At 37.2% G+C, this 22,099-nt stretch overlaps 1 protein-coding gene and 1 pseudogene across 4 annotated transcripts in view; both read left to right on the top strand.

Annotated features, from left to right (window-relative positions):
• Window positions 1–19,166, top strand: part of IQCB1 (IQ motif containing B1) — a 45,952-nt gene extending 26,786 nt beyond the window's left edge. For 3 of the 4 annotated variants that reach the window (XM_029214662.1, XM_029214663.1, XM_029214664.1), the window contains exons 9-15: window positions 1,354–1,463; window positions 2,071–2,180; window positions 5,820–5,962; window positions 7,605–7,753; window positions 15,320–15,451; window positions 16,931–17,087; window positions 17,925–18,502. In XM_029214662.1, the coding sequence (XP_029070495.1) occupies window positions 1,354–1,463; window positions 2,071–2,180; window positions 5,820–5,962; window positions 7,605–7,753; window positions 15,320–15,451; window positions 16,931–17,087; window positions 17,925–18,154 (1,031 nt within the window). In that variant the 3' untranslated portion in view covers window positions 18,155–18,502. Of the gene's footprint in view, window positions 1–1,353; window positions 1,464–2,070; window positions 2,181–5,819; window positions 5,963–7,604; window positions 7,754–15,319; window positions 15,452–16,930; window positions 17,088–17,924 lie in introns of all 4 variants that reach the window. The other variant, XM_029214665.1, reaches the window with a different exon arrangement.
• Window positions 8,500–13,536, top strand: LOC114890788 (annotated as a pseudogene).
• Window positions 19,167–22,099: the final 2,933 nt, after the last annotated feature.

Below are 22,099 nucleotides of genomic sequence, written 5' to 3'. Positions count from 1 at the left end.
TTACTCTTATCCTCATTATATAGCAGTGGAAACAGAGGCATGGAAAAAATGTAGGTGTTTACCCAGAATTACTCAGGTAGTTTTTTTTTTTTTTCAACTGTTAATCAAAGTTATATGTTAGCTTTGTTTTATTTCTTTGCTAGCCAGAGCCATGAATCCATTACAATATATTTTCTTATTTGGTATGGTCAAGAAGTAGGTTTCTAATTGATTAAATATACTTACTAATACAGGGTTATATTATATATAAAATTTCAAGAATTAGAATATAATGTGATGCATTTAATACCAAAACTATTACAATGGCCTTTAATCATTCTTGACGATTTGGAAGGCACTTTAGTGACTTATCTTGCATGAGTCATTACTGTGAATATTGTAATTATTTTATGTATTATAGAAATAGGGAGAGAAGTGCCAGTAATAAAACTGTCTAGATGGTATTGTGCCAGATACACATTTTTTATTTCTGTAATTAGATTTCTTCTATAGAAATGTGAATGTCCAACAGTTCATTCTAAAGGAATTTTATCTTAAGCTGTCTCCCTTTCTTTTCTCAACAGTAGAACTTATTCAGTTTCCTCAAGATATTTTACAATTATTAATACTGCTGAGAACTTGAGTCTTGAAGAAAGTATGACATGGAAAGACCTGTCTAGTGGCTTCCCCAGTTGTACGCTGCAAGGCCATTTTCCCTTGCTGATGTATCTTGTGTACATACATTATAATACATCATTCCTCCTTACGCTGGAAATAGTACTTACTTTGTAACTTATATTACTACTCAGTTTTAATTTGGAATGAAAGTGCAGTATTTTAATATTATAGCACTTCTCCTATAATAAATGCTCAGGAACCTATTGATTTACCCCAAATTACATACATTACTATATATTTTTATGTAATAATAACTCCATTTAATTAGTAGTAACTAATAACCTGCTTAAGTGCTTCCACAGGATAGGCATTTACTCAGTATGTATTCATTATCTTTTTTTAAATGTTTTTGTTTAAGGTATTTATGTTCAAAAAAAAAACACAACTATATGTCTCTACCCTTTGACTTATCGCAGTGATTCCATTCTCCCTTTTTTTTTTTAATTAAAGAGGTTGACTAGATAGATTTTGCATCAGATCTCACAAGTAAGCACATAAGAACTCCAGGACAGTGGAAAATCCTAAAGACCTCAATCTAGAAGTTTTTGAGAAAAGGAAAAAGAAAAATCATGTGATTAATCTTGTTATTGTTTTCATTTGTTTCTAAACTAGACTTTTTAACCTCAAATTAATTCTGATTAGATAACAAAATCATATTTTATTATTAATAGTTGTGCCTTTGTTATTGCATTTCAGGACTCAGAAGTCTACTAAATAAACAAGAGCCTGGGACAGAGTTTAGTCAAGAACTTAGACAGCTCATTGGTCTTTTAAGCCCTAAGGTCTATCAGGAAGTAGAAGAGCAGGTATTAAATTATAAAAATAATTTGCATGATATTTACTAACATTTCAGTAAACATTTTAGTTTCAAAATATTGGATAGTGGTAGTCTCTTGAATCTTTTATTTGCTCTCTCTCCCCCTTCCTTTACTTATTTTCCCCTAACATCCAGAGCAGCCATAGTTTGATGGGAGAAGGAGTTGTTTATGGTCTAAATTTTTAACCCCAGAGCCTTTTTTTTTTAAACCTATACAAAGAGTCCCTCATACCCTTGAATCTTTGAATAAATGAAGCCAGGCATAGGAAGTGAAGCAAAGAAGTTAAAACATTAAATAAGCAAAACTATGAAATCCTTGTAATGGGAATGGAAGTGAGATTAATCAGGGACAATTTGAAGCTAACTAGACTGTATCTTGAATACATTCTAGATAATGCCTAACTGAGCTTCCTTTGGGAGATCAGGTTTAATATTCTTAGGCCTTCCCTGTCCTGGGCCTATGCAGATGTTGCTTCCTGCTCAGCTTATTAAAAATGGAGATTAATACTTGCCCAGGCCTGATATTTTAAGAAGTAAACTTCTAAAAAAGACTTTCCTAGAGATGTCTCTAAATTAATTCTGGCCTTTAATTTCAGAAACTGCATCAAGCAGCTTGCTTGATTCAAGCTTATTGGAAGGGTTTCCAGACTAGAAAGAGATTAAAGAAGCTTCCATCTGCTGTGATTACTTTGCAGAGGAGTTTCAGGTAAAAAATTTGGGTGAAAGGAATTATGATCTGAGAGGGCTAGATATATCTTATTAGAGTATAGCTGAATGAAAACTTAGAGTTTGGGGTGTTGTTTTTTTTTCTTTTTCAATATTCTAATCCATTTCTTTCATTCTTGCTTCATACATTTCTGAGTACCAGCACTTCATTAACCAGATGTACTTTCAAAAGCAAAAGACATAATGTAAGACAGGAATGTGATGTAACAAATACACAATCCTGTTCACTTAATGAGACTTTCTTGTGGGCCAGGCCTACAGAGGGAGCCAGTAATGGTCAATTATCTCATTAAACCCTTAAAACTAAAAGTTGCCATAATTGTTCATATGTAATTATGGTAAAAATGTGTATGAGTACAAAAAGGTTTAAGTATGTTAACCTGATTTTCCTCAGTAAATATGGCATGGATACATATGGTCATTGAGATATGACATAGTTTGTCATTTGTTGCTATTTCAAGTAAACTAAAAATGAAATACTGAGGACATGGCCCAGTTTTTACATGACTAATCCATCCAGATTCTTAGAGGTGACAAAAAGAACACACACACACCACACACAAATGAGTTAGCTCTTAGGTCATTGTTGATAAATTAGAGCCATCTCAGAGGTGATTTCATGTAACCTAATTTAAAGCTAAATTTTAGTTCACTAAAGTGTAACTTGCATATTCCAAAAGTCAATGTTTTTTTTAAGAAAACTGAAACTATTCTTTTAATAACTGCAGCTGTGTTTCTCAGTTACAAATGTGTTTTAAAATAGTGAACTAAAATTTAGCTTTAAGTTAGGCTGCATGAGAAATCACCTCCGAGATGGCTCCACTTTATCATAAATGACCTTAGGAGCTAAGTCATTTGTGTCTGTGTGTTTTCTTTCCATTGCCTCTAAGAATCTGGATGGGTTAGTGGAAGGTATCGAAGCCACTCTGGCTGTGTCCCTTAGTGGACATGCTTTTCATTGATAAAAGTTTCCTTCAGAGAAGACTTAAAAGATAAGTTATTAATATCATTGGGCATGAGTTTTGTTGGTAACCAAAAAATCGTTAATTTTTTAAGCATGCTTCAAGTGCCTAATATATGCCAGAGGCTGTGCTAGGTATTGGGAGAGTTAAACAGACTTGAGTTTGTATCCCTCCTCAGCAACTTATGGGCTGAATGATCTTGGACAAGTTGCCCCACCTCTCTCGCCTCAAATTTCCCATCTATAAGATGGGGATAATTGTCTGTGTACCTCACAAGGTTAAAATAATAGAAAGGTTTTTTTAGCATGTTACTGGGCACTTAGAGGAAAATGCATATGGCACACTTTTTGCCCTTGAAGATTTACAAATCTAGTTAGGCAGATCTGTTAAGTAAATAGTACTCATTAGAAGCAAGTATAATCCATTCCAGCATTGCTCAGAGTTTGTCTATTCTACTAGCTATTTCTTTAAAAATATTTAAAAAGTTATTTCTTTGGTTAAATAAGTTTGGGAAATGATGAATATTTTGAGAGTCACACCGTATATTCTTCTAGTCAAGAGTCTGAGATGTTCTTGGTATAGCCTGACCTTTGTAGTGAACTCAGAGTAGCTATCCCTTACGGATCTTCCTGCTACCATTCTCAGCTATGTATCTTACATTTAAAGGTGCCCCTATGCCATGGATTCAGACCTTTAATGTTTAGTCTTACAGTAGTTGCCAAATTTGCCAGTTTACTTTTCTTTGCAATATTAAAATCTTTACTTAAAAGCATCCTAGGATTAAAGATTTTGTCCACTTAGAGGGGTATCTGTGGAATCTAATTAAGATTCCACTATTTTAAAATAGAAATTCCATTGCTTTATGTAACAACACCAGACCAGTTATAAATATATCCATTATAAGACATCAGCCATGAAGCCAAAATTATTTAAATCTCACATTATAATGAGTTTTTAGTTTTTTAATCTCCAGTTTGCTCCAGGCTTCAGCACCTTTCCTCTTCTATTAGTTGCAGCAACAGTTTATGCAAATTTCTTTTACTTCCTTTGTAGCTGGGCTTTCTGCCAAGGTTATTTCTGTCTCTTTGTGGTCAGGTTATTATCTCAGAGTAGTTTCCCTCCCATGTTTTTTGGGGGGAGGGACTGCCCACCACTCACAGTTATGGACCTAGATTCATCAGAGCTTCGGATTCAACAAGAGGTACTCTTTTATAGTCACACCCTTGCTAAAGCACTTTCTTGGGGGTTTCTTCTTTATTTAATCACTTTTCATGGTCAGAAACTTTGTTTTCTGTTAAGTACCCTTTTCCTCAGCAAGGTTTACTGAAGCAGCTAACAGCTGCCTCACAAGCAGGAAAGCTCACAATTTACCTTCCTCTATCATGGTGCTGATACTTAGGTATTTTAATTTTATTTGTTTGACTTTGTAGGGGAAGAAAACAGTTTTTACCTCTATACATTTTAGGTTCGTTGGTTGGGGCCCTGAAAATTATACTGACAAAAACAAAAACAGATTAACAAGAGAAAAACAGTTTCTTAACATGTGTAGCACACGTCACATGGAAGAAACCTGACATAATGCATAACTCAAAGGGGTGGTTAGAATTTGGTCTTATATAGCTCTCGCCCTCTGAGATGGCCCACACTCTGTGGAGTGTGTTTCTCCCAGGGCCGTTCTCGCCTTTTGAGACAGACCACATTTTGTCTATGGAACATGTATTTCTCTAAATAAATCCACTTCTTACCTTAAAAAAAATTGGGGCCTATATAGATGTTAACAAAGAATAATTTATAGAGAAGTGACAGGTGAAAAGAAAAGGATTTTAGGCTTCTGAGGGCAACAAACTGTGGGAAGGTAAGTATATTGGGGAAGGTAAATATATTGGGGAACTTATGGAAGATATGGGTTATTTGTGCAGTTCCATCTCTATGGCCATAAAACTTCCTTGGGAGGGGGAATTTATGGCAGTCCTCATTTCTCAGCTGTTTCTGCTTTTATTCAGTTAAGAGATCCTCTGGGAAGGCTTCTTTCTGTGTTTCCTGATTCTCATTTGCCTCCACCTCAAAAAGATCTTTATGCCAGAGTGGCATATTCCACTACCCTTCAACTTCCCCCTTGAAACCGAGCTTAAGGGCATAACTCTATCTCCTCTTTGTCTGCCTTAGGGACAGTGATTGCTTCTTTGAAATTTTTATTTTTTCATAGTTTATAGAATTCTGTCCAGTGAATGAACCAATATTTATTTATATAACTCACTATTGTAGGACATATGGTTTGTTTTCAACTTGTTACTGTTGTAATGCTATGGAGAACATCCTTTAACATAAGTCTTTACATACGTATTGGATTTTTCCTTATGAAAATAATTAGAAATGGAATTAATTGGTTAACATTTTTAAGGCTTTTGATACATATTTTAAGTATTTCTTCAGAAATATTTTGATGCATGTATCCAAAATATTTCTTCAGATAGGTTGTAGAGCAGCACATGAAAACTTATTTCATCATACTCTAACTACACTAGGAATTATCTTTGAAATTTTTTTTGCTGTCTGTATTTATATGATTACTAGTGAGGTTAAGCCATTTTTCATAAATACTTCTTGAGTGGACATATAATTATGAAAATTGTGTGTACTTAATGTTTCCATCACAGATCTAAGCGAACAAAGATGTTACTGAAGCTAAGTAGACAGAAGGAAGAAGAGGACTGCAGATTACAACTGCAACTTCAAAGGCAGAGAGCCATGAGACTTTCCCGAGAATTACGGCTGAGTATGCTTGAAATAGTTCATCCAGGTGTGTGGCAGTATCAATTTTATAAGTGTAATTAAGACTGATTAGGATATCTTTTAATAAACCAAATTTCCCAGCTACCTGATGATTTATTTTTTTAAATGTGGACCTTTTCCCTGTTTCTCCTTTTTCAGATAAATCTTATTAAATCTCTTGAGTCAAAAAAAGTAACTATTTTTTTTTGATTAAGGCCTATTAGTTTATGATGAGCAATCTCTCCAGTAATTTTTCTTTTCTTTCAGATAAATTAGTGAAACAAAATTTTATGCTTAAAGATATCTGTCTTTGACATAAAGAAAGAACCCCCTTGAACTTAAGTAAGGTGTTAGAATATTGCTACATTCTGCCCTCAGAACTCAGTACAAACCTTGTGACACCTCTTGCCACTTTCGACACACTAAGCTGAAATTAATATTAAAGTGTAGTCTGGGAGATCTGAGTCATTTCAAGATTCCTTTTTAGTTCTACTCCTTCCCCCTTCTACTACTCATTCCCAGTATCCTTCACTAGCCTCATATTTCTCTTTCTTTCCCTTAAATACAGATGTTTCCCAGGGTTCCATCCTTACCCCATTATTTTCATGTTGCTCTTCCTGAGGTATCCCATCCATAACTGCAGCTTCAACTACCAACTTGAGTGCTTAGCACTCTGGAATCTTGTCTGCATCCTCACCCTCTCTCCTAAGCTCTAGACCAGCCCTGCCCAGTAGAACTTTATACAAAATGAAGTGTTCTATATCTTCACAGTACCAATGGCTAGAGGTAGCTGTTGGCTTGAAATGTGGCTAGTGCACTTGAGGATCTAAAATTTTATTTTACTTTCTTTAAATTTATGTAACCAGTTGTGGCTAGTGCCTACTACATTGGACAACACAGCCCTGTAGCCAGCTGCCTATTGGTTAGCTTTACTTAGATATCCACAAGCATCCTCAAAACTAGTCATTATCTCCCCTCACTGATTTCCTCTTCCTGTATTCCTCATCTCTCAGGTAATTGCACCAACAGTCTACTCAGTGTCCCATCTATGAGACATCCTAGAATTTTTTCCCTCCCTCCACATCTAGTTCACCACTAAATCCTATCAATTTTTGGTACTGTCTCTCAAATATATCCCTTTTTATTTTTACCTTCCACCTTATTCTGTCACTTAGCTACTGTGAACCCTAGACTGTATGCTGACTAACTCCCAGAAAGTAAAAAGAAAGTCATCTGTAGAACTGAGTGACTAAAGAGAAATTTAGAACCACGCAGAGTAGGTAACATATATACACAATGTGCTTTTCCCTTTTGGTAGTACTGAATGACTTTCTAACTATTTACTTGTGATTCTTTTTTCTAAATGTTCTTGCTATCTTGGATTTTATTCTAAATGTTCTTGCTATCTTGGATTTTTAGCCCTTTTCTCATTCCTCTGAGACAAAAAAAACGATATGAGTCTTTTCCAAAGAAGATGCATAATCTGAGAAAGCTTTTGGAGCGCTTTGTTTCTAAAATCTTATAACCATTGTAAAATAATAGAATTGGGAAAATCAATATTGAAAAAAACAAAAGGACTGCAAGATTGTTGGTACTTTCATTGTCCTGATTATAAAACTTGAGAAAGCATAGAAGTGAGTATGTTGTAATAGTGTTTGTTACCTTTTTAGGTCAGGTGGAAAAACATAATCGGGAAATAGAAGAGAAATCAGCATTGATTATCCAGAAACATTGGAGAGGGTACAGGGAAAGGAAGAATTTTCGCCAACAGAGGCCATCTCTTGTGGAGTATAAAGCAGCTGTCACACTTCAAAGAGCAGTGAGTCTGAGTTAGTAAAAAGAGTACTGGATTAGGAGGCAAAGACATGGGTTCAAATCTGACTTTCCTGTTTATCTGCTGTAAAGTCTTGGTCAAGTCACTTAGCTTTTCTGAGCCTTAGTTTCTTAAAATGAGAACATCCTTATCACTGGCCAAAATGATTTAGACATTCAGTCCTTAGTATTTCCATAGACCCTTGTACATCATTTACCAAAATGCAGTGTTATTTGTTAATTTTTTCTTTCTTACTTGAGCAATGAGAATCTCAAGGGTAAGGAACGAAGTCTTATTTATTGTCAGCTTCCTGCATGTGCTTGACATATGAATGACTGTCTACCCTATCTTTTTCACTCAGTTGTTATGTGGATCAGATGATAATAATTTATGGGAAAGTATTTTGTCAGTTGTAAAGTCCTGCGTAGGAGCAGCTTATCATATTAGATGTTTTTTAATGCACAGATAATACATTAGGTATAATTAGATCATTATAATTCTTGAATTATAGAATGGTGTTCTTAAATGATGATCTTCCTGGGATTTATCTGGAGCATAGCAATATTTTATTGCCTTGGAAAAGCATAGTACAAGGCTATTTCACTTAATGACCAGTTTTCCTAATATCTAGTTATTATACATAGTTAACGTTCATATTAGGATTTCAGATCATGTAGCATTTAGTTTTATTGTTATTGTTAAACTTATTTATTGTTTATTGTTATTGTTAAACTTTAGGTCAATTTATTGACCTAAATCCCTTTTTGTTAAACTTTGTTTGTTTGTTAATCCCTATTGTTAAATCCCTTATTGTTAAACTTTAGGTCAATTTCAGTTTTTCACAGTGATAGATTTTGAACAGTCTCCTTATTGATTTCTCTGATTAAGCTTTTACAAAGATTTTTTTAAACCACTTAAAAAACAGAGTAAATACTAGGGAAATAGGAAGAGATGTCTGCTGCCTCCATCTTTCTCAGGCTCTTTTGGGGATTTTAGGCCATGTGTGCAACAAACAGTCCTGCACCATCACTGAATCACACCCACATCTGCTGTTTACCCTCTGCTAAGCAATGCCATCTAAGGATTAACCCATGGACCTATGGATATCAGTGCCTTGGGTCCTTTCTAATACCTTTACCTCGTGGCTACCGACTTTTTTTTTTGGCTGGGCTCCATGGCAGCATGCAGGATCTTAGTTCCCCCACCAGGAATGGAATCTGTGTCCCCTGCAGTGGTGCAGTGGAAGCACGGAGTCTTAATTACATGTGGAAATGCTAATATTTTACATATATTGAGTTATGCTTATGTAACTCAGTACATGCAAAATATTAATTTCACCTGTTTTTACCTTTTTATTCTGCCTCCCAGAAAATTAAAAATTACATATTTGACTCATATTTCTATTAGCACTGCAGATGACCTTGATAACAAAGAAAAGGAAATAATTATCAATTTCACAGAAGGAAGTTGGAATATCATTTCATTGAACTTATCCCTCAGGAGGAACTGGTTATTAGTGTCCTTGGCAGACAAAGGCCAGAACTGTTGTTTACCTTCTGTCCCTCACTTTGCGTAAAAGAGAGGCATTGTTTTTCAGATAGATAAAAATCAAGAAAACCTTATGTACACCTGCTAATTTCAAATTACACATCCTTACGTAAACAAGTTGGAGTTCTATGTAGTGGTATAGTATTAGAATTAAATTTGAAGAATTAGCTGTCTTTTCCTTTTTAATGTTCCAGGATTTTCTTTTCTTGCTTTTTCATCTGTTAAGCTCAGAAGGAGCCCCCAAGCACACTGGAGTACCGGGTACCCATGGGGCCAGGCGGGGCCGGTGCCGTCGATCATTTAGCAGGACCCCACCCTCCCCGGCCAGCTTTAGACTCCCAGGGGAGTCTCCAAGGGAGATGGCCAGGGATGCTTAAATGGTCCTCTGCAATTTGGTGCAAGTGGCAAATGACTTTTCTTTCTGCAGAGCACTGCAATCTGCTAAGCCTCAGCACGCTCGCATTTTAGCCTTTATATGGCATCCTGCAAGGTTACCCTCAGTGCTTAGCTGGGAGCAGTCAGAAGGGGTTGGAGCATGGGTCCGCAGAAGCATTGGCTGACCTTAGTTTAAAAATCTGGATCCATTTTTACTGTTTGATGAATTTAAAGGCGGTAGACCAGGTGGATTTCCTGATCACCCACACTGAGGTTTTGAAACAGTGTATTACCTCCTGGAAGGGGGTTATCATGGCCAGCGAAGAGTTCTGTGGACATGCTGGTCAGTTGAACACAGGAGACCTGCAGTGGATGACCATGGGCTGGGGCATTGTGCAGAGATGCCTTGCTCGGAGGAGTCAGTCCATGGCCTACAGCTGTGGGTTAATTTGAGGAGCTCACAGAAGATGGTGGAGCTTTGGTACCAGGAAGTAAAAAGCAGCAAAATCCCTAAACCCGTAAGGATGGTGTTACTGTTGCTGTCATTTCTGGAGAAGCCCTGGGAATCAAGTCCAAGATTTACACTTATACACCAACTTTATATTTGGACTTAAGATTGGACCAAGGAGCAAAGCATTCCCAGCCTATTCCTAAAGGGTGATCAAGCTTCATTTATACCATATCTGGAAACGTGCATATTGGACCTAACACCCAACAAAAGATAGAACCTCATCACACAGCTGTGCTGGGGGAAGGTGACAGTGTCCAGGTGGAGAACAAGGATCCTGAGAGAAGCCACTTTGTCCTAATTCCTGGGGAGCCATTAAGAGAACCAGTTGTTGGGCTTCCCTGGTGGTGCAGTGGTTGAGAGTCTGCCTGCCGATGCAGGGGACATGGGTTCGTGCCCTGGTCTGGGAAGATCCCACATGCCGCGGAGCGGCTGCACCCATGAGCCATGGCCGCTGAGCCTGCGCGTCCGGAGCCTGTTGCTCTGCAAGGGGAGAGGCCACAACAGTGAGAGGCCCGCGTTCCACAAAAAAAAAAAAAGAAAGAAAGAGAACCAGTTGTTGGGACTCCCCTGGTAGCGAGTGGTTAAGAATCCACCTGCCAAGGCAGGGGACATGGGTTCGATCCCTGGTCCGGGAAGATCCCACATGCCGTGCAGCAACAAAGCCCTTGCGCCACAGCTACTGAGCCTGTGCTGTAGAGCCTGTGAGCCACAACTCCTGAAGCCCGCGTGTCTAGAGCCCGTGCTTTGCAACAAGAGAAGCCACCGCAATGAGAAGCCTGTGCACAACTAGAGAAAGCCCGTGCACAGCAATGAAGAAGACCCAGCGCAACCAAAAATAAATTAATTAAATAAATAAATTTTAAAAGAGAGAGAGAAACAGTTCAACATGGAGAAGTGTGCTGACCCCTAAAGAATCCAAAATGTGATTCTTTCTTGACTTGAAATTTTTGTAATCTTTTGTTATTGTCAATGAGGTGCTACTAGTTTTCAAAAATGACTTAGACCCCTCATGTAAGGACACAGCCTCATATACTGCAGACACCAAAACTATGACAAGATTTGCCAATTTTTTTCTTATCAGATCAGTTCAGTTCTTGACATCAGCCAATGCTATTTAACTGACAACTACAGTAAATCTTTTTTTTTTTTTTTTTTTTTTTTTTTTTTTTTTTGGCGGTACATGGGCCTCTCACTGTTGTGGCCTCTCCCGTTGTGGGACGCGCAGGCTCAGCGGCCATGGCTCAAGGTCCCAGCCGCTCCACGGCATTTGGGATCCTCCCAGACCGGGGCATGAACCTGTGTCCCCTGAGCAGGCAGACTCTCAACCACTGCGCCACCAGGGAAGCCCCAGTAAATCCTTAAAGTTCTCATCACAAGAAAAAAAAAAATTCTCTAACTACGTATGGTGACAGATGTTAACTAGACTTTTTGTGACAATCATTTCCCAATATATACAAATATCGAATCATTATGTTGTACACCTGAAACTAATATAATATTGTATGTCAATTATACCTCAATTAAAAAAATAAAGAAGGTAAAAAGAACTAAAACTACAAAAATGGTCATGATAGAACCAAACCTAAGAATGTTTTTAATAAAGAGATTGCCATTGCTGATGACAGCCTGCAATGGATGAGTGAGGTCTAATTGCATATGTTTATCTGAAGTTTGGTCTTTATAATCATACACAATCCTAAAAACCTGTTTTACCATCCTCGAGGATCTGATGCTGGGAAAATAACTGTTTGCTATTCAGATATGCCTGAGTTTGTTTCAAATTAAGAACTACAGAAATATGCACCATTTTAGTGGTAGAAGAAAATATTCTCGTCACCCAGAACTTTCTGAATGTCTCTTTTTACTCTAGGTTCATTTTTGATGCACACAAATGAAGAGATTTCTCAGGCCATTCTTGATTTCAGAAATGTGAAAAATGGCTTTGAAAGAGCCAAAACCTGGAAATCAAAGACTGGAAACTAGTGACAAGCACAAGGGCAGGTCTGGCTGCCTTCTAGAATTTTCCATTTGTGGCATCCACCAGTTCAGTGCATCCAGTTTCCAAAGCTGACTTTGCCAATGTTTCTAAAGAATTCCACACTAAAGTGATAAACATGGTTTTTATAGCAATGTATGTGAGATATTTCCTGGCACAAGCAAATAAACCTAATTGTTCCTTCTTAAAAAAAAAAAAAAAAGAAGCAGCAGCAGCTCAGAAAGAAGGTGATGTTTGCTGGCGTCTGCTCTCTAGAGCCAGAATGATAGCTAATTCTTGCTACTTGATTATAGCAAAACAGTATCAAATATACATATCTATTAAAGACCAACAACAAAAGTACTTACTGAAACAAACCAGTTGAAAAAATAAACATTGGGAGATAAATACAATTTCAGAGAGTTCTAAAATGACAAAGAATGAGGAAAAGAGACAGAGATGTCAAGGTGGACTTTTCTGATCTAAGGGCAAAAATTCCTCTGTTCTGGAAACTTTACTCTGAGTTCCCAGAGTAGCATCATAAGCCTGGCTTCATACTAAAAGCAGGAAGTAGAGGAAAGATAGAAGGAGAAGCAAGGAAGAAAAATCAAGAAAAGGGAAGAATAGAAGAAAAGGAGAAAATCTCTCAATAGGAGAATGTAAGCGCAGTTGAAGGCTCAAGTACTATAGTAAAAACAAGGGTATTAAGGAAATCTTTATACTGAATGTGAAAACCTCCAAGCCCTTTTTTCTTCTCAGGTCTCAGTGCTGTCAGCCAGGCTTGTATCCTGTAAACAGTAGGTTGAAAACATTTTCTTTAGGAAATCTGAACAGCCCAAGGGAATAGTTATACATGTACTCACAATGAGGTACTCCAAAGAAGCAGCCCAGTTCAGTAGCCCTATAAAGAAGTACAGAATAGATAAACCCTACCCATCTGCTCAGCATTTCTAAACAGCTTTTTAGTGCCCACTCTTAAATATCAGCTGGAAGTATCACTGGACGTCTGTAGGAAGCTAAGGCCAAAACAAATAGAATAAAACTACTTGGTGGAAATAGAGATATTGCAGGGATAAGAAAACTTTTTAAATGTATTATTTTCTCCGAGAGCTAAAAGAAAATAATACATGAAACAAAAACCAAGATGCTGGATAACAGGGAACAAATGGAATAAAATTTGATAGAAAAAAAAAAGACATAATAAAAGGGCTAGAAAAAAAGGTTTGGGAAATCTAGAGAGCAGGGCAAAAAGAAACCAGAACCAGTCTAGGAGGTCAAACATTTGAAACAAAGAAAAAAAAAAAACTGGAGGAGAAGAAATCAAATAATTTAAGATTTCTCAGAATTGAATATCATGTGGTTTAGATTAAAAAGACTGAATGTCCAATACAATGACAAAAATACACTCACATCTATTTCACATTATTGTGAAATACACTGGGGCGAAAAGTACTCCTCAACAGCATTATTGGAAGCTAAAAGATATTGGAGTAAGGCTGTCAAATGTTTGAGGGAAAATTATTTCCAACTAGAATTCTACATCCAACTAAACCATCAGTTAAAGGTAAAGATACACTAAAGACATTTTTATGCATCACACAGTCTCTGAAACAAAGGAATAACCCAAGAAAGGACAACATGGAATCCAGGAAACACAAAGGAAAGATGAAAAGAGTCACCAAGATGATGGGGAATGGGAGATCTCGGGATGACAGCTATGCACCAAGCATAGGGAATAATCTATCCAGATTGGAACAAGTCAGAAAGCTCCAGAATATGTGTATCTAAGGAAATTAATTTGATAGATTGCCTGATGTGTTTTAATGTATGAACAGTTAGGGCAGAAATTGTGATAATCAGTGATAAATATATAGAAAAATAAGCACAGGAAAATAATAGAGTTATTAATTCCAGTGAAAATAAAAATATGCAAGGAAGAAAAAGTAATCATCACTACATGGTTGAAAAATGAATAGCCTTTATGTAGTCATAATAATGTAACACTGAACATTAACTAAAATTATGATTTAATAATATTGGATATTTGGAGATATAGAAAGTATGTGTGAAAGAGAGCTAAGTCCTTATGTTTCATACAAGAAAGTCAATAGATAATACCTATCACTGAAAAAAATCACAAAAATGTAGATGGAGATAAACATCAGAAGAAAAACCTGAAAGAACTAAAGTTGCTGTCTTTGGGGGAGAGGTTTTTAACAATTCTTCTAAAACTGACACTTTAAACAATAGTTATATCAACAAACTTTTTGGAAAGCATCAAATAGTAAAATATTTTAGGTTTTGCAGGTCATACAGTTTCTTGGAACTATTCGACTCTACAGTTGTAGCCCAAAGGAAGCTGTGGATAGTATGTAAACAAATGAGCATGACTCTTGTTTCAATAAACATTTGTAGACACTGAATTTTGAATTTCACATAATTTTCACATGTCATGAATTAATTCTTTTCCTTTTGAACTTTGTAATCATATAAAATGTAAAAAACCATTTTTCAGCTGTTCAAAAACAGGCAGCAGGCTGGATTGACCTGTGGGCCATAATTTGCCAACCATTGCCTTAAGCAATGTGAACATATAACTTTGATGAAAATAAAAACTACAAAGAAGGGAGAAGAGTGAAAAAAAATTGGGCAGAATAATTTCAGATGTGTCTCCACATCTTGCCTGTTAAAAGATTTCTTACCAGGAATTCATTCTGAAGGACAGGAGAAAGCACATTCATTTACCAAGCTTTTTCTTGTATACCTTCTCCTTGATCTTTACAATCCTTTGGCTAAGTACAATTGGGATCCCTGTTTTCTGTAGACATAGAACCTATCCTATAGAGATTGAATGACTTGCCTCAAATCAAACAGTTTTATAAGGGACTAGAATTAAGACTAGAACCCAAAGCTGATTTCCCTTTTTTTTTCTTTATTGCCTTCTGTACAAATAATACATGAATATATCCTTGTAAAATATTAAAACACTACAGAAGAATATAACGATAAAGTTATTGTCCTCTGTCACCCCAGTCACAATCCTATCTTTCTCCCCATACATAAAAGGGTTAACAGCTGTTGTCACTATCATATGTTTTTGTAGGAAGGAAATAGTTCTGTTAGGGAAGAAAAAAAATCACAAATCTTTTTTTTTTTGTCCCAGACTCTTAAATTCCTAGCAAAGTGCCGTAAGAAAAAGAAACTATTTTCTCCTTGGCGAGGACTCAGAGAACTCACTGATGCACGCAGAGTTGAACTGAAGCAACAAGTGGATGACTATATCAGAAGACATCCAGTATGTAGGCTTTTGTGCCATGGTACCAGTGTTACATTATTGCAGTGGGTGATATTCACCAACAAATAAGTGTCTCAGCTGTATACGTACATTTATTTTTGGCATAAGGTAATGCAGTTGCTTTACCGTAGTCAATGGATTTGGCGTCTTCTTATAATTATGTGGACCATATAAGTAAAGTCAATAGTAAAGGAGACTTCACTTCAAATTAGTGGTTTTCCGTACTGCATCAGCAAGACTTCTTCACATCCTCACCAACATTTATTATTTTCACATCCTAATGAATGTGAAATGGTATTGTGATTTGGATTTGCATTCTCTAATAATTAGTGATTTTGAACATCTTTTCATATGTTTATTGGCTATTTGTATATCTTTTTTGGAGAAATTTCAATTCAAGTCCTTTGCTCATTTTTTAATCAGGTCGTTTGTTTTTGTGTTGTTGAGTTTTAGAAGTTCTCTGTATATTCTGGATATTAATCCCTTATCAGATGTATGATTTACAAACATTTTTTTCCATTCTGTGGGCTGCCTTTTTACTGTTGATAGTGTCCTTTGATACACAAAACTTTTTCATTTTGATGAAGTACAGTTTGTCTGGTTTTTTGTTGTCTGTGCCTTCAGTGTCATATTTAAGAAATCATTGCCAAATCTAATATCATGAAGCTTTTCCTCTGTCTTTTCTTCTAAGGGTTTTATAGTTTTAGTCCTTATGTTTAGGTCTTTGATCTCTATTTTTTTTTAATGCACTGTGTGTGATTGTGATGCATTCTCCTGTTAAAAAAAGAAGTGCTGCTTTAGCCATACTCTAGTACACCTGTTACTCTGTGGCTGAAAAGTAAGGTGTTAGCTGGAACAGGGCTGTATCCAAGATCCATGAACTGGAATATTTGAGAAAGCTGGGGTGTCAGAAGCTCTGTCAGCTTCAATGTTGAGATTATTTCATCCTTGTCCAAACTAATTAGGTAAGTTCCTTTTAAAGTAGCTGACTAGCCAAAAGAATATGGTCCTTTGAATGATTTTGTCCCTTGTTCTGTGAAATTAGAAGCCGTTATAACATTATGGCTTAGATAAGTTTGGGAGTGGGGATAGGACAAGAAGTTAGGTAGTCTTACCAGGTGGGGCTAGAACAAAAGGATTGGTCTTGTTACTCCTCTTCCAGGCCAGTATCTTTACCAAACCATTTGTAATTTTCACTATGATTTCTCAATCTTATCTCTTCTCCCAGAATACCATACTATGTGAGGAAGTGAGGTATAGGAGCATACCAAAAAGAATCTGGCCCACCTGCATTTTCATTTAAAGCTGCTTTTAAGAGGTTATTTAATGCTTGCTCAAGAGTACAAGGTAGATATCAACCATAACATTCAATTGATGAGAGACAGCTAAGCATTCTAGAACCTCTACTAAGTGGTTAAGTGAAACATACTTTGATATATGTGTCCTTCATGTGACACTTTTTTTGTCCTTTGTTCCCAGGGCTCTGAGGTATCAGATGTGATCAGCAGGGAGCTCCATTCCCAAGCACAAGAACGACTGCAACACTACTTCATGGGCAGGGCTCTAGAAGAGAGAGCCCAACAGCACAGGGAGGCACTGATGGCTCGGATCAGCACCAACATCGAACAGTTGATGAGTATGTGCTCATTCCATTTTTGCTTCCTAAAAGGAACAGCCTATGTAAGATTTTGTGACATCTAGATCTTCAGAAGGAAAACACCATTTAGTGGTCTATTAACCCATCTCCTATCCTCAGAAATTTCTCCTTCTAGATCATATCACCACACAATGATTTCAAATGATGCAGACCCCATAACCTTGACTGCTTCCCTCAGCCTTGTGATCATTGATATGTGTCAACTCAAAAAGTTATTAATTATAAAGATGCTGAGCCCTACTAGCCAGATTCTGTTATATAGTATGAAAAGCTTTTTGAACATATTTTAAAAGTAGATGATGAGAGTGGTTATGGTGGCACTTTAATGAAGTGTTTTCACAAAAATTAATTCATCTGCTTCTCACAACCACTGGTGCATTTAATGAGAGATCCCATCCACGAAGCCAGTGTCTCAGATGGCCTCTGAAACACTTTTAGTATTTGTGGAGCAAAAAGGGCCAGGGTCCTCTCTTTAGTGCCATTACTTTCAAATTTTGTGTTTTTGAATGGATAGGTGGCTGGAACTGAGCCTCTCATCTGTAAGGATTCTGCTATTATATTAAAAGTTCCTGCTCTTTTAAATAAACCATCTAAAAAAATCTACCTCTTTCTTTTATTCTTTCCCTTTAAACACAGAAGCATGGGCTACAATTTGTGAATAGTCACATGCCATCTACAGCTGACAATAATAATAGACTCAGAGTTGGAATCTTGTTTTTGCCTGCTATTGCAGAGTTCCAACACTGTAGTTTCCAAGTTCCTGTTTGTTTGGTACAGAACTCTTCCACTCACCTTTTTATTTTCTGTTTACTACAGAAGCACCAAGTCTGAAGGAGGCAGAAGGAAAAGAACCTGAGCTCTTCCTAAGCAGATCCAGGCCTGTGGCAGCCAAGGCCAAGCAGGCCCATCTTACCACCCTGAAGCATATACAAGCACCCTGGTGGAAGAAGCTTGGGGAAGAGGCAAGAGATGAGATTGATGTCCCAAAGGATGAACTTAGTATAGAATTAGGAACTTTATTCATTGGTGGAACCAAACCCCCTTAAGGGAGTTACCTGGAGGAATGACAAATTATATTTCTAGAGATTATATGGGTTCTGCCTCTGACATGCTAGTAGACTAGCATTATCCTAACTCATGGTTTTCCAGAGGTTCCTCTCCAAATAAGACTTGAAGGCAGTAAGCAGAGTTATCTTCTACCTTGATTTCAGTTCTTTTTCTTTATCCATACTTCCATCCTTGGCCACACATAAAAATTGGTATGACTTTTATTATGGAACTAAACTCAGCATTGTATTCTATTGCATATATGAAATGTGATATTTCTATTTTTGTTTCTGCTGTTTTCCAACTAAAGGTGTTTTCTAAATATTTTCAACAACTGTTCTGAAAAACTTGTCAGGGTTACTTCAGCTTTTCACACTTATTGATTTTTCTATTAATATAGGAAATGTGCTCTTGGCATTTATTATGGTGAGGAAAAGAAGCGGTCATTTGAAAGACATTTGACTATTTTCGACCAAACAGTGTTTGAACTCAATTTGTATCTTGTTATTTCTAAAAGGAACTACATTAAAAAGTCCTCCTAGGATTCAGTGCAAGAAAAATTTCTCCTGATAAAATTGCATTCTTTGTATTAAACTAAGAGAACTATATAACACACTATTTGCATTTTGATTTGTCTCTTAGGAATCTCAGAGCTAAAACAATGCTTACTTTCTGTTACGATTCTCAATACCTACATGATTATTTGGTTCCAATCTAATAATTTCTGATTTTCCTGTTTATCTTTAACTGTGGTTTAATACCAGAAGCCACCTCTATGTTTGTGCTAATATGGAATTTAAGTTAAAATCAATTAAATCATTGACTCTATATCATAAGGAACCTGGAGTGTGCTTTTTCTATAAATGAGTAGGAAAACCAGTATTTCTGGATAAGAAGACCAAATACTATAATGTTGTTCATCCCACCAAAGTTAGTTTAGTAAAATTCTAGTCAAGATTCTAATGTAATTGTTATTCATAATTGAAAATGAATAAAATTCATTTGTAAGAATAAGGAGATGAGAGTTCTGATTTCACTTAGAATGTAAAAATCTCCATGAGAATGTTTCTTCCATCTTAACAAAAAAAATGCCAGGTAATCTATAAAAATCATTTTTCTTGAGCCTATCAGATAGTTGAGACCTCAAGATAACCAAGTAAATTGATGGGACTCAGTATCTGTGAAATAAACCATTTCATCTTTTTTTTTTTTTTTTTTTTTGACTGCATTGGGTCTTCATTGCTCCACGTGGGCTTTCTCTAGTTGCGGCGAGCGGGGGCTACTGTTAGTTGCGGTGCATGGGCTTCTTATTTCAGTGGCTTCTCTTGTTGCCGAGCATGGGCTCTAGGCACGCAGGCTTCAGTAGTTGTGGCATGCGGGCTCAGCAGTTGTGGCACACGGGCTTTGTTGCTCCACCGTATGTGGGATCTTCCAGTACCAGGGCTCGAACCCATGTCCCTTTCATTGGCAGGCGGATTGTTAACCACTGCACCACCAGGGAAGTCCCCCATTTCATCTTTAGTAGAGCACAAGAGTCAAAGGTGGCTGGATAGGAAGAAATCAACTAAAATGTTAACAAATTCTTAGGAGTCCTAGGTGGTGCAGTGGATAAGGCTGCACTTCCAGTGCAGGGGGCCTGGGTTCGATCCCTGGTCAGGGAACTTTATCCCACGTGCATGCCACAACTAAGGAGCCCACGTGCTGCAACTAAGGAGCTGGCTAGCCAGAACTAAGGAGCCCGCCTGCCGCAACTAAGACCTGGTGCAACCAAATAAATAAATACATGTTTTAAAAGCAAAACAAAAAAACATTCTTAAAGGCCAAGTGTGGGTAGCATGTCAGTTTAGAATATCTAGGGACTTCCAAAGGAGAAGTTAGACCTTTACCAAACACAAACAAGAAAGTTTAGGAGCAGGGCAGGAGACCTGCAGAGATGCCTTTAGTGGCACAGGCAAACATGAAGTGATAGGCTGCTATTGGGTGACATGCCCAAAGACTCACCTGCTTTCCCAAACCCTTCTCTTAAAAGTCTTAAGCTGCTAGAGCAGGGGCAGCAAGCCCTCTTACCCCCAAGGCTCAGAGAAAATTCCATTGCGCTTAAGGAAGGAACAGAAACAAAACCTAGCTGTCTGTGTGGGGGCGGGGGGGTGGGGCGTGTGGGGTAGCGAACAGTCTAGCCCCAGATACAAGTAGAGATCCAGTGTTGCTGAGGGCAGGATAGAAATAAAAACCCTCTTTCCTGGGAGGGAGGCAGGAAATGATTTTGGGCCCAGAAATCCTACACCAATACAAAGCAGATGTCTGCTAATGCTAATGATTGCTACTGAACTTTAATGATTAAATATTGAAGACTTTATTCATCTTATAACAAAGTTTGTACCCTTTAACCAGCATCTCCCCATTTCCCCCACCTAGCCCCTGGGAACTACCATTCTACCTTATGTTTCTGAGTTTGACCTTTTTTTTTTTTTTTTTTTAAGATTCCACATAACAAGTGATGTCATATAGTTTTTCTCTGTCTGGCTTATTTCACTTAGCACAATATCCTCCAGGCTCATCCTTGTCACAAATGCAGGATTTCCTTTCTTCTCGTGACCAAATAGTATTATATGTTTATATTTTCTGACATCTTCTGTATCTATTCATCCATTAACACTTAGATTGTTTTCATATGTTGAAGATTGTGAATAATGCTGCAGTGATGTCTCTGAGATACTGATTTCATTTCCTGCATTACCCTGAAGGGGGCTTGCTGGATTACATGGTAGTTCTATTTTTGGTTTTTTTTTTTTTAGGAACCTCTATACTCTTCCATCATGGCTGTACCAATTTACACTCCAACCAACAGTGTACAAGGGTTTCCTTTTCTCCAATTCTTGGCAACACTTGTTATCTCTTGTTTTTTTTTTTAATAAAAGACATCTTAACAGGTGTGAGGTGATATCTCATTGTGGTTTTGATTTGCATTTCCCTGATGATTAGTGATGCTGAGTACCTTTTCATGTACTTTTTGGCTGTGTGTGATATAATATTATCCACTGGAGTTAATGCAAACTTCAAAGTTGAGGTCATAGTCCCCAACAAAATTCCCTCATAAATTTAGATATACCCAGACTGCCCACACTTCTGACCAACTTACCACAAATTTGGGGGTTCCCGCAAACCTATCAGGTTTGATAATTCTCTAGGATAAACCAGAGAACTCAGGAAACATTATACTTATGACTGACTAGTTTTGCTGTAATGATACAAATAAGGTTTAGCCAAGTAAAGAACACTTAGGGCAAGGTCTTGGAGGATCCCAAACATGGAGCTTCCATGCCTTCTCCCCATGGAATCAGGATGCATCACCGTCTTGGCACACTGATGTGCTCACCAACCAGGAAGTTCAAATGACCCTTAATGTTCAGAGTTTTTACTGGAGTTTCATTACATAGGCATGATTAATTGTACCACTGGCCATGTGACAGAAAGCAATCTCCAGCCCCGACACCTCTCCAGTGGTCAGAAGGTCAGGCTGATATCATGTGGCTCAAAGCCTCAAAACTCTAATCCCTTTGAGCCCACCACAAAGATTAAAGACACTCCTATCACTCAGGAAATTCCAAGGGTTTAGAAGCCCCATCCCAGGAACTCGAGGCAAAGAACAAATTCTTTACTGTACAACAGCCCCACATTAACTGTCTGATATAAAGAGAGATGTGCCCATATCTGGGCATAAGCAGTATCTACCTTAGTCTTTTCTGTTCTATACATGTATGACATTTAGTCAAAAATTGAGACACACTAAAAAGCTGGGAAAAAAAAAACTTTTGTCAAGAGATAAACCCAGATTCAGAGATGACTCAGATATTGGAACTCACAAAAAAATACCTTAATAACTGTGATTAATAAAAGACAAAATGTAAAAGTAAACAACGTGCAAAAACAAATGGGGAATTTCA

The sequence above is a fragment of the Monodon monoceros genome, unplaced genomic scaffold (assembly GCF_005190385.1).
Source record: "Monodon monoceros isolate NGI ecotype Baffin Bay Population unplaced genomic scaffold, NGI_Narwhal_1 Super_Scaffold_11, whole genome shotgun sequence".
Classification (NCBI taxonomy): domain Eukaryota; kingdom Metazoa; phylum Chordata; class Mammalia; order Artiodactyla; family Monodontidae; genus Monodon; species Monodon monoceros.
Note: the sequence above shows the minus strand (reverse complement) of the source record. Positions and strands in the feature narration are given on the sequence as shown.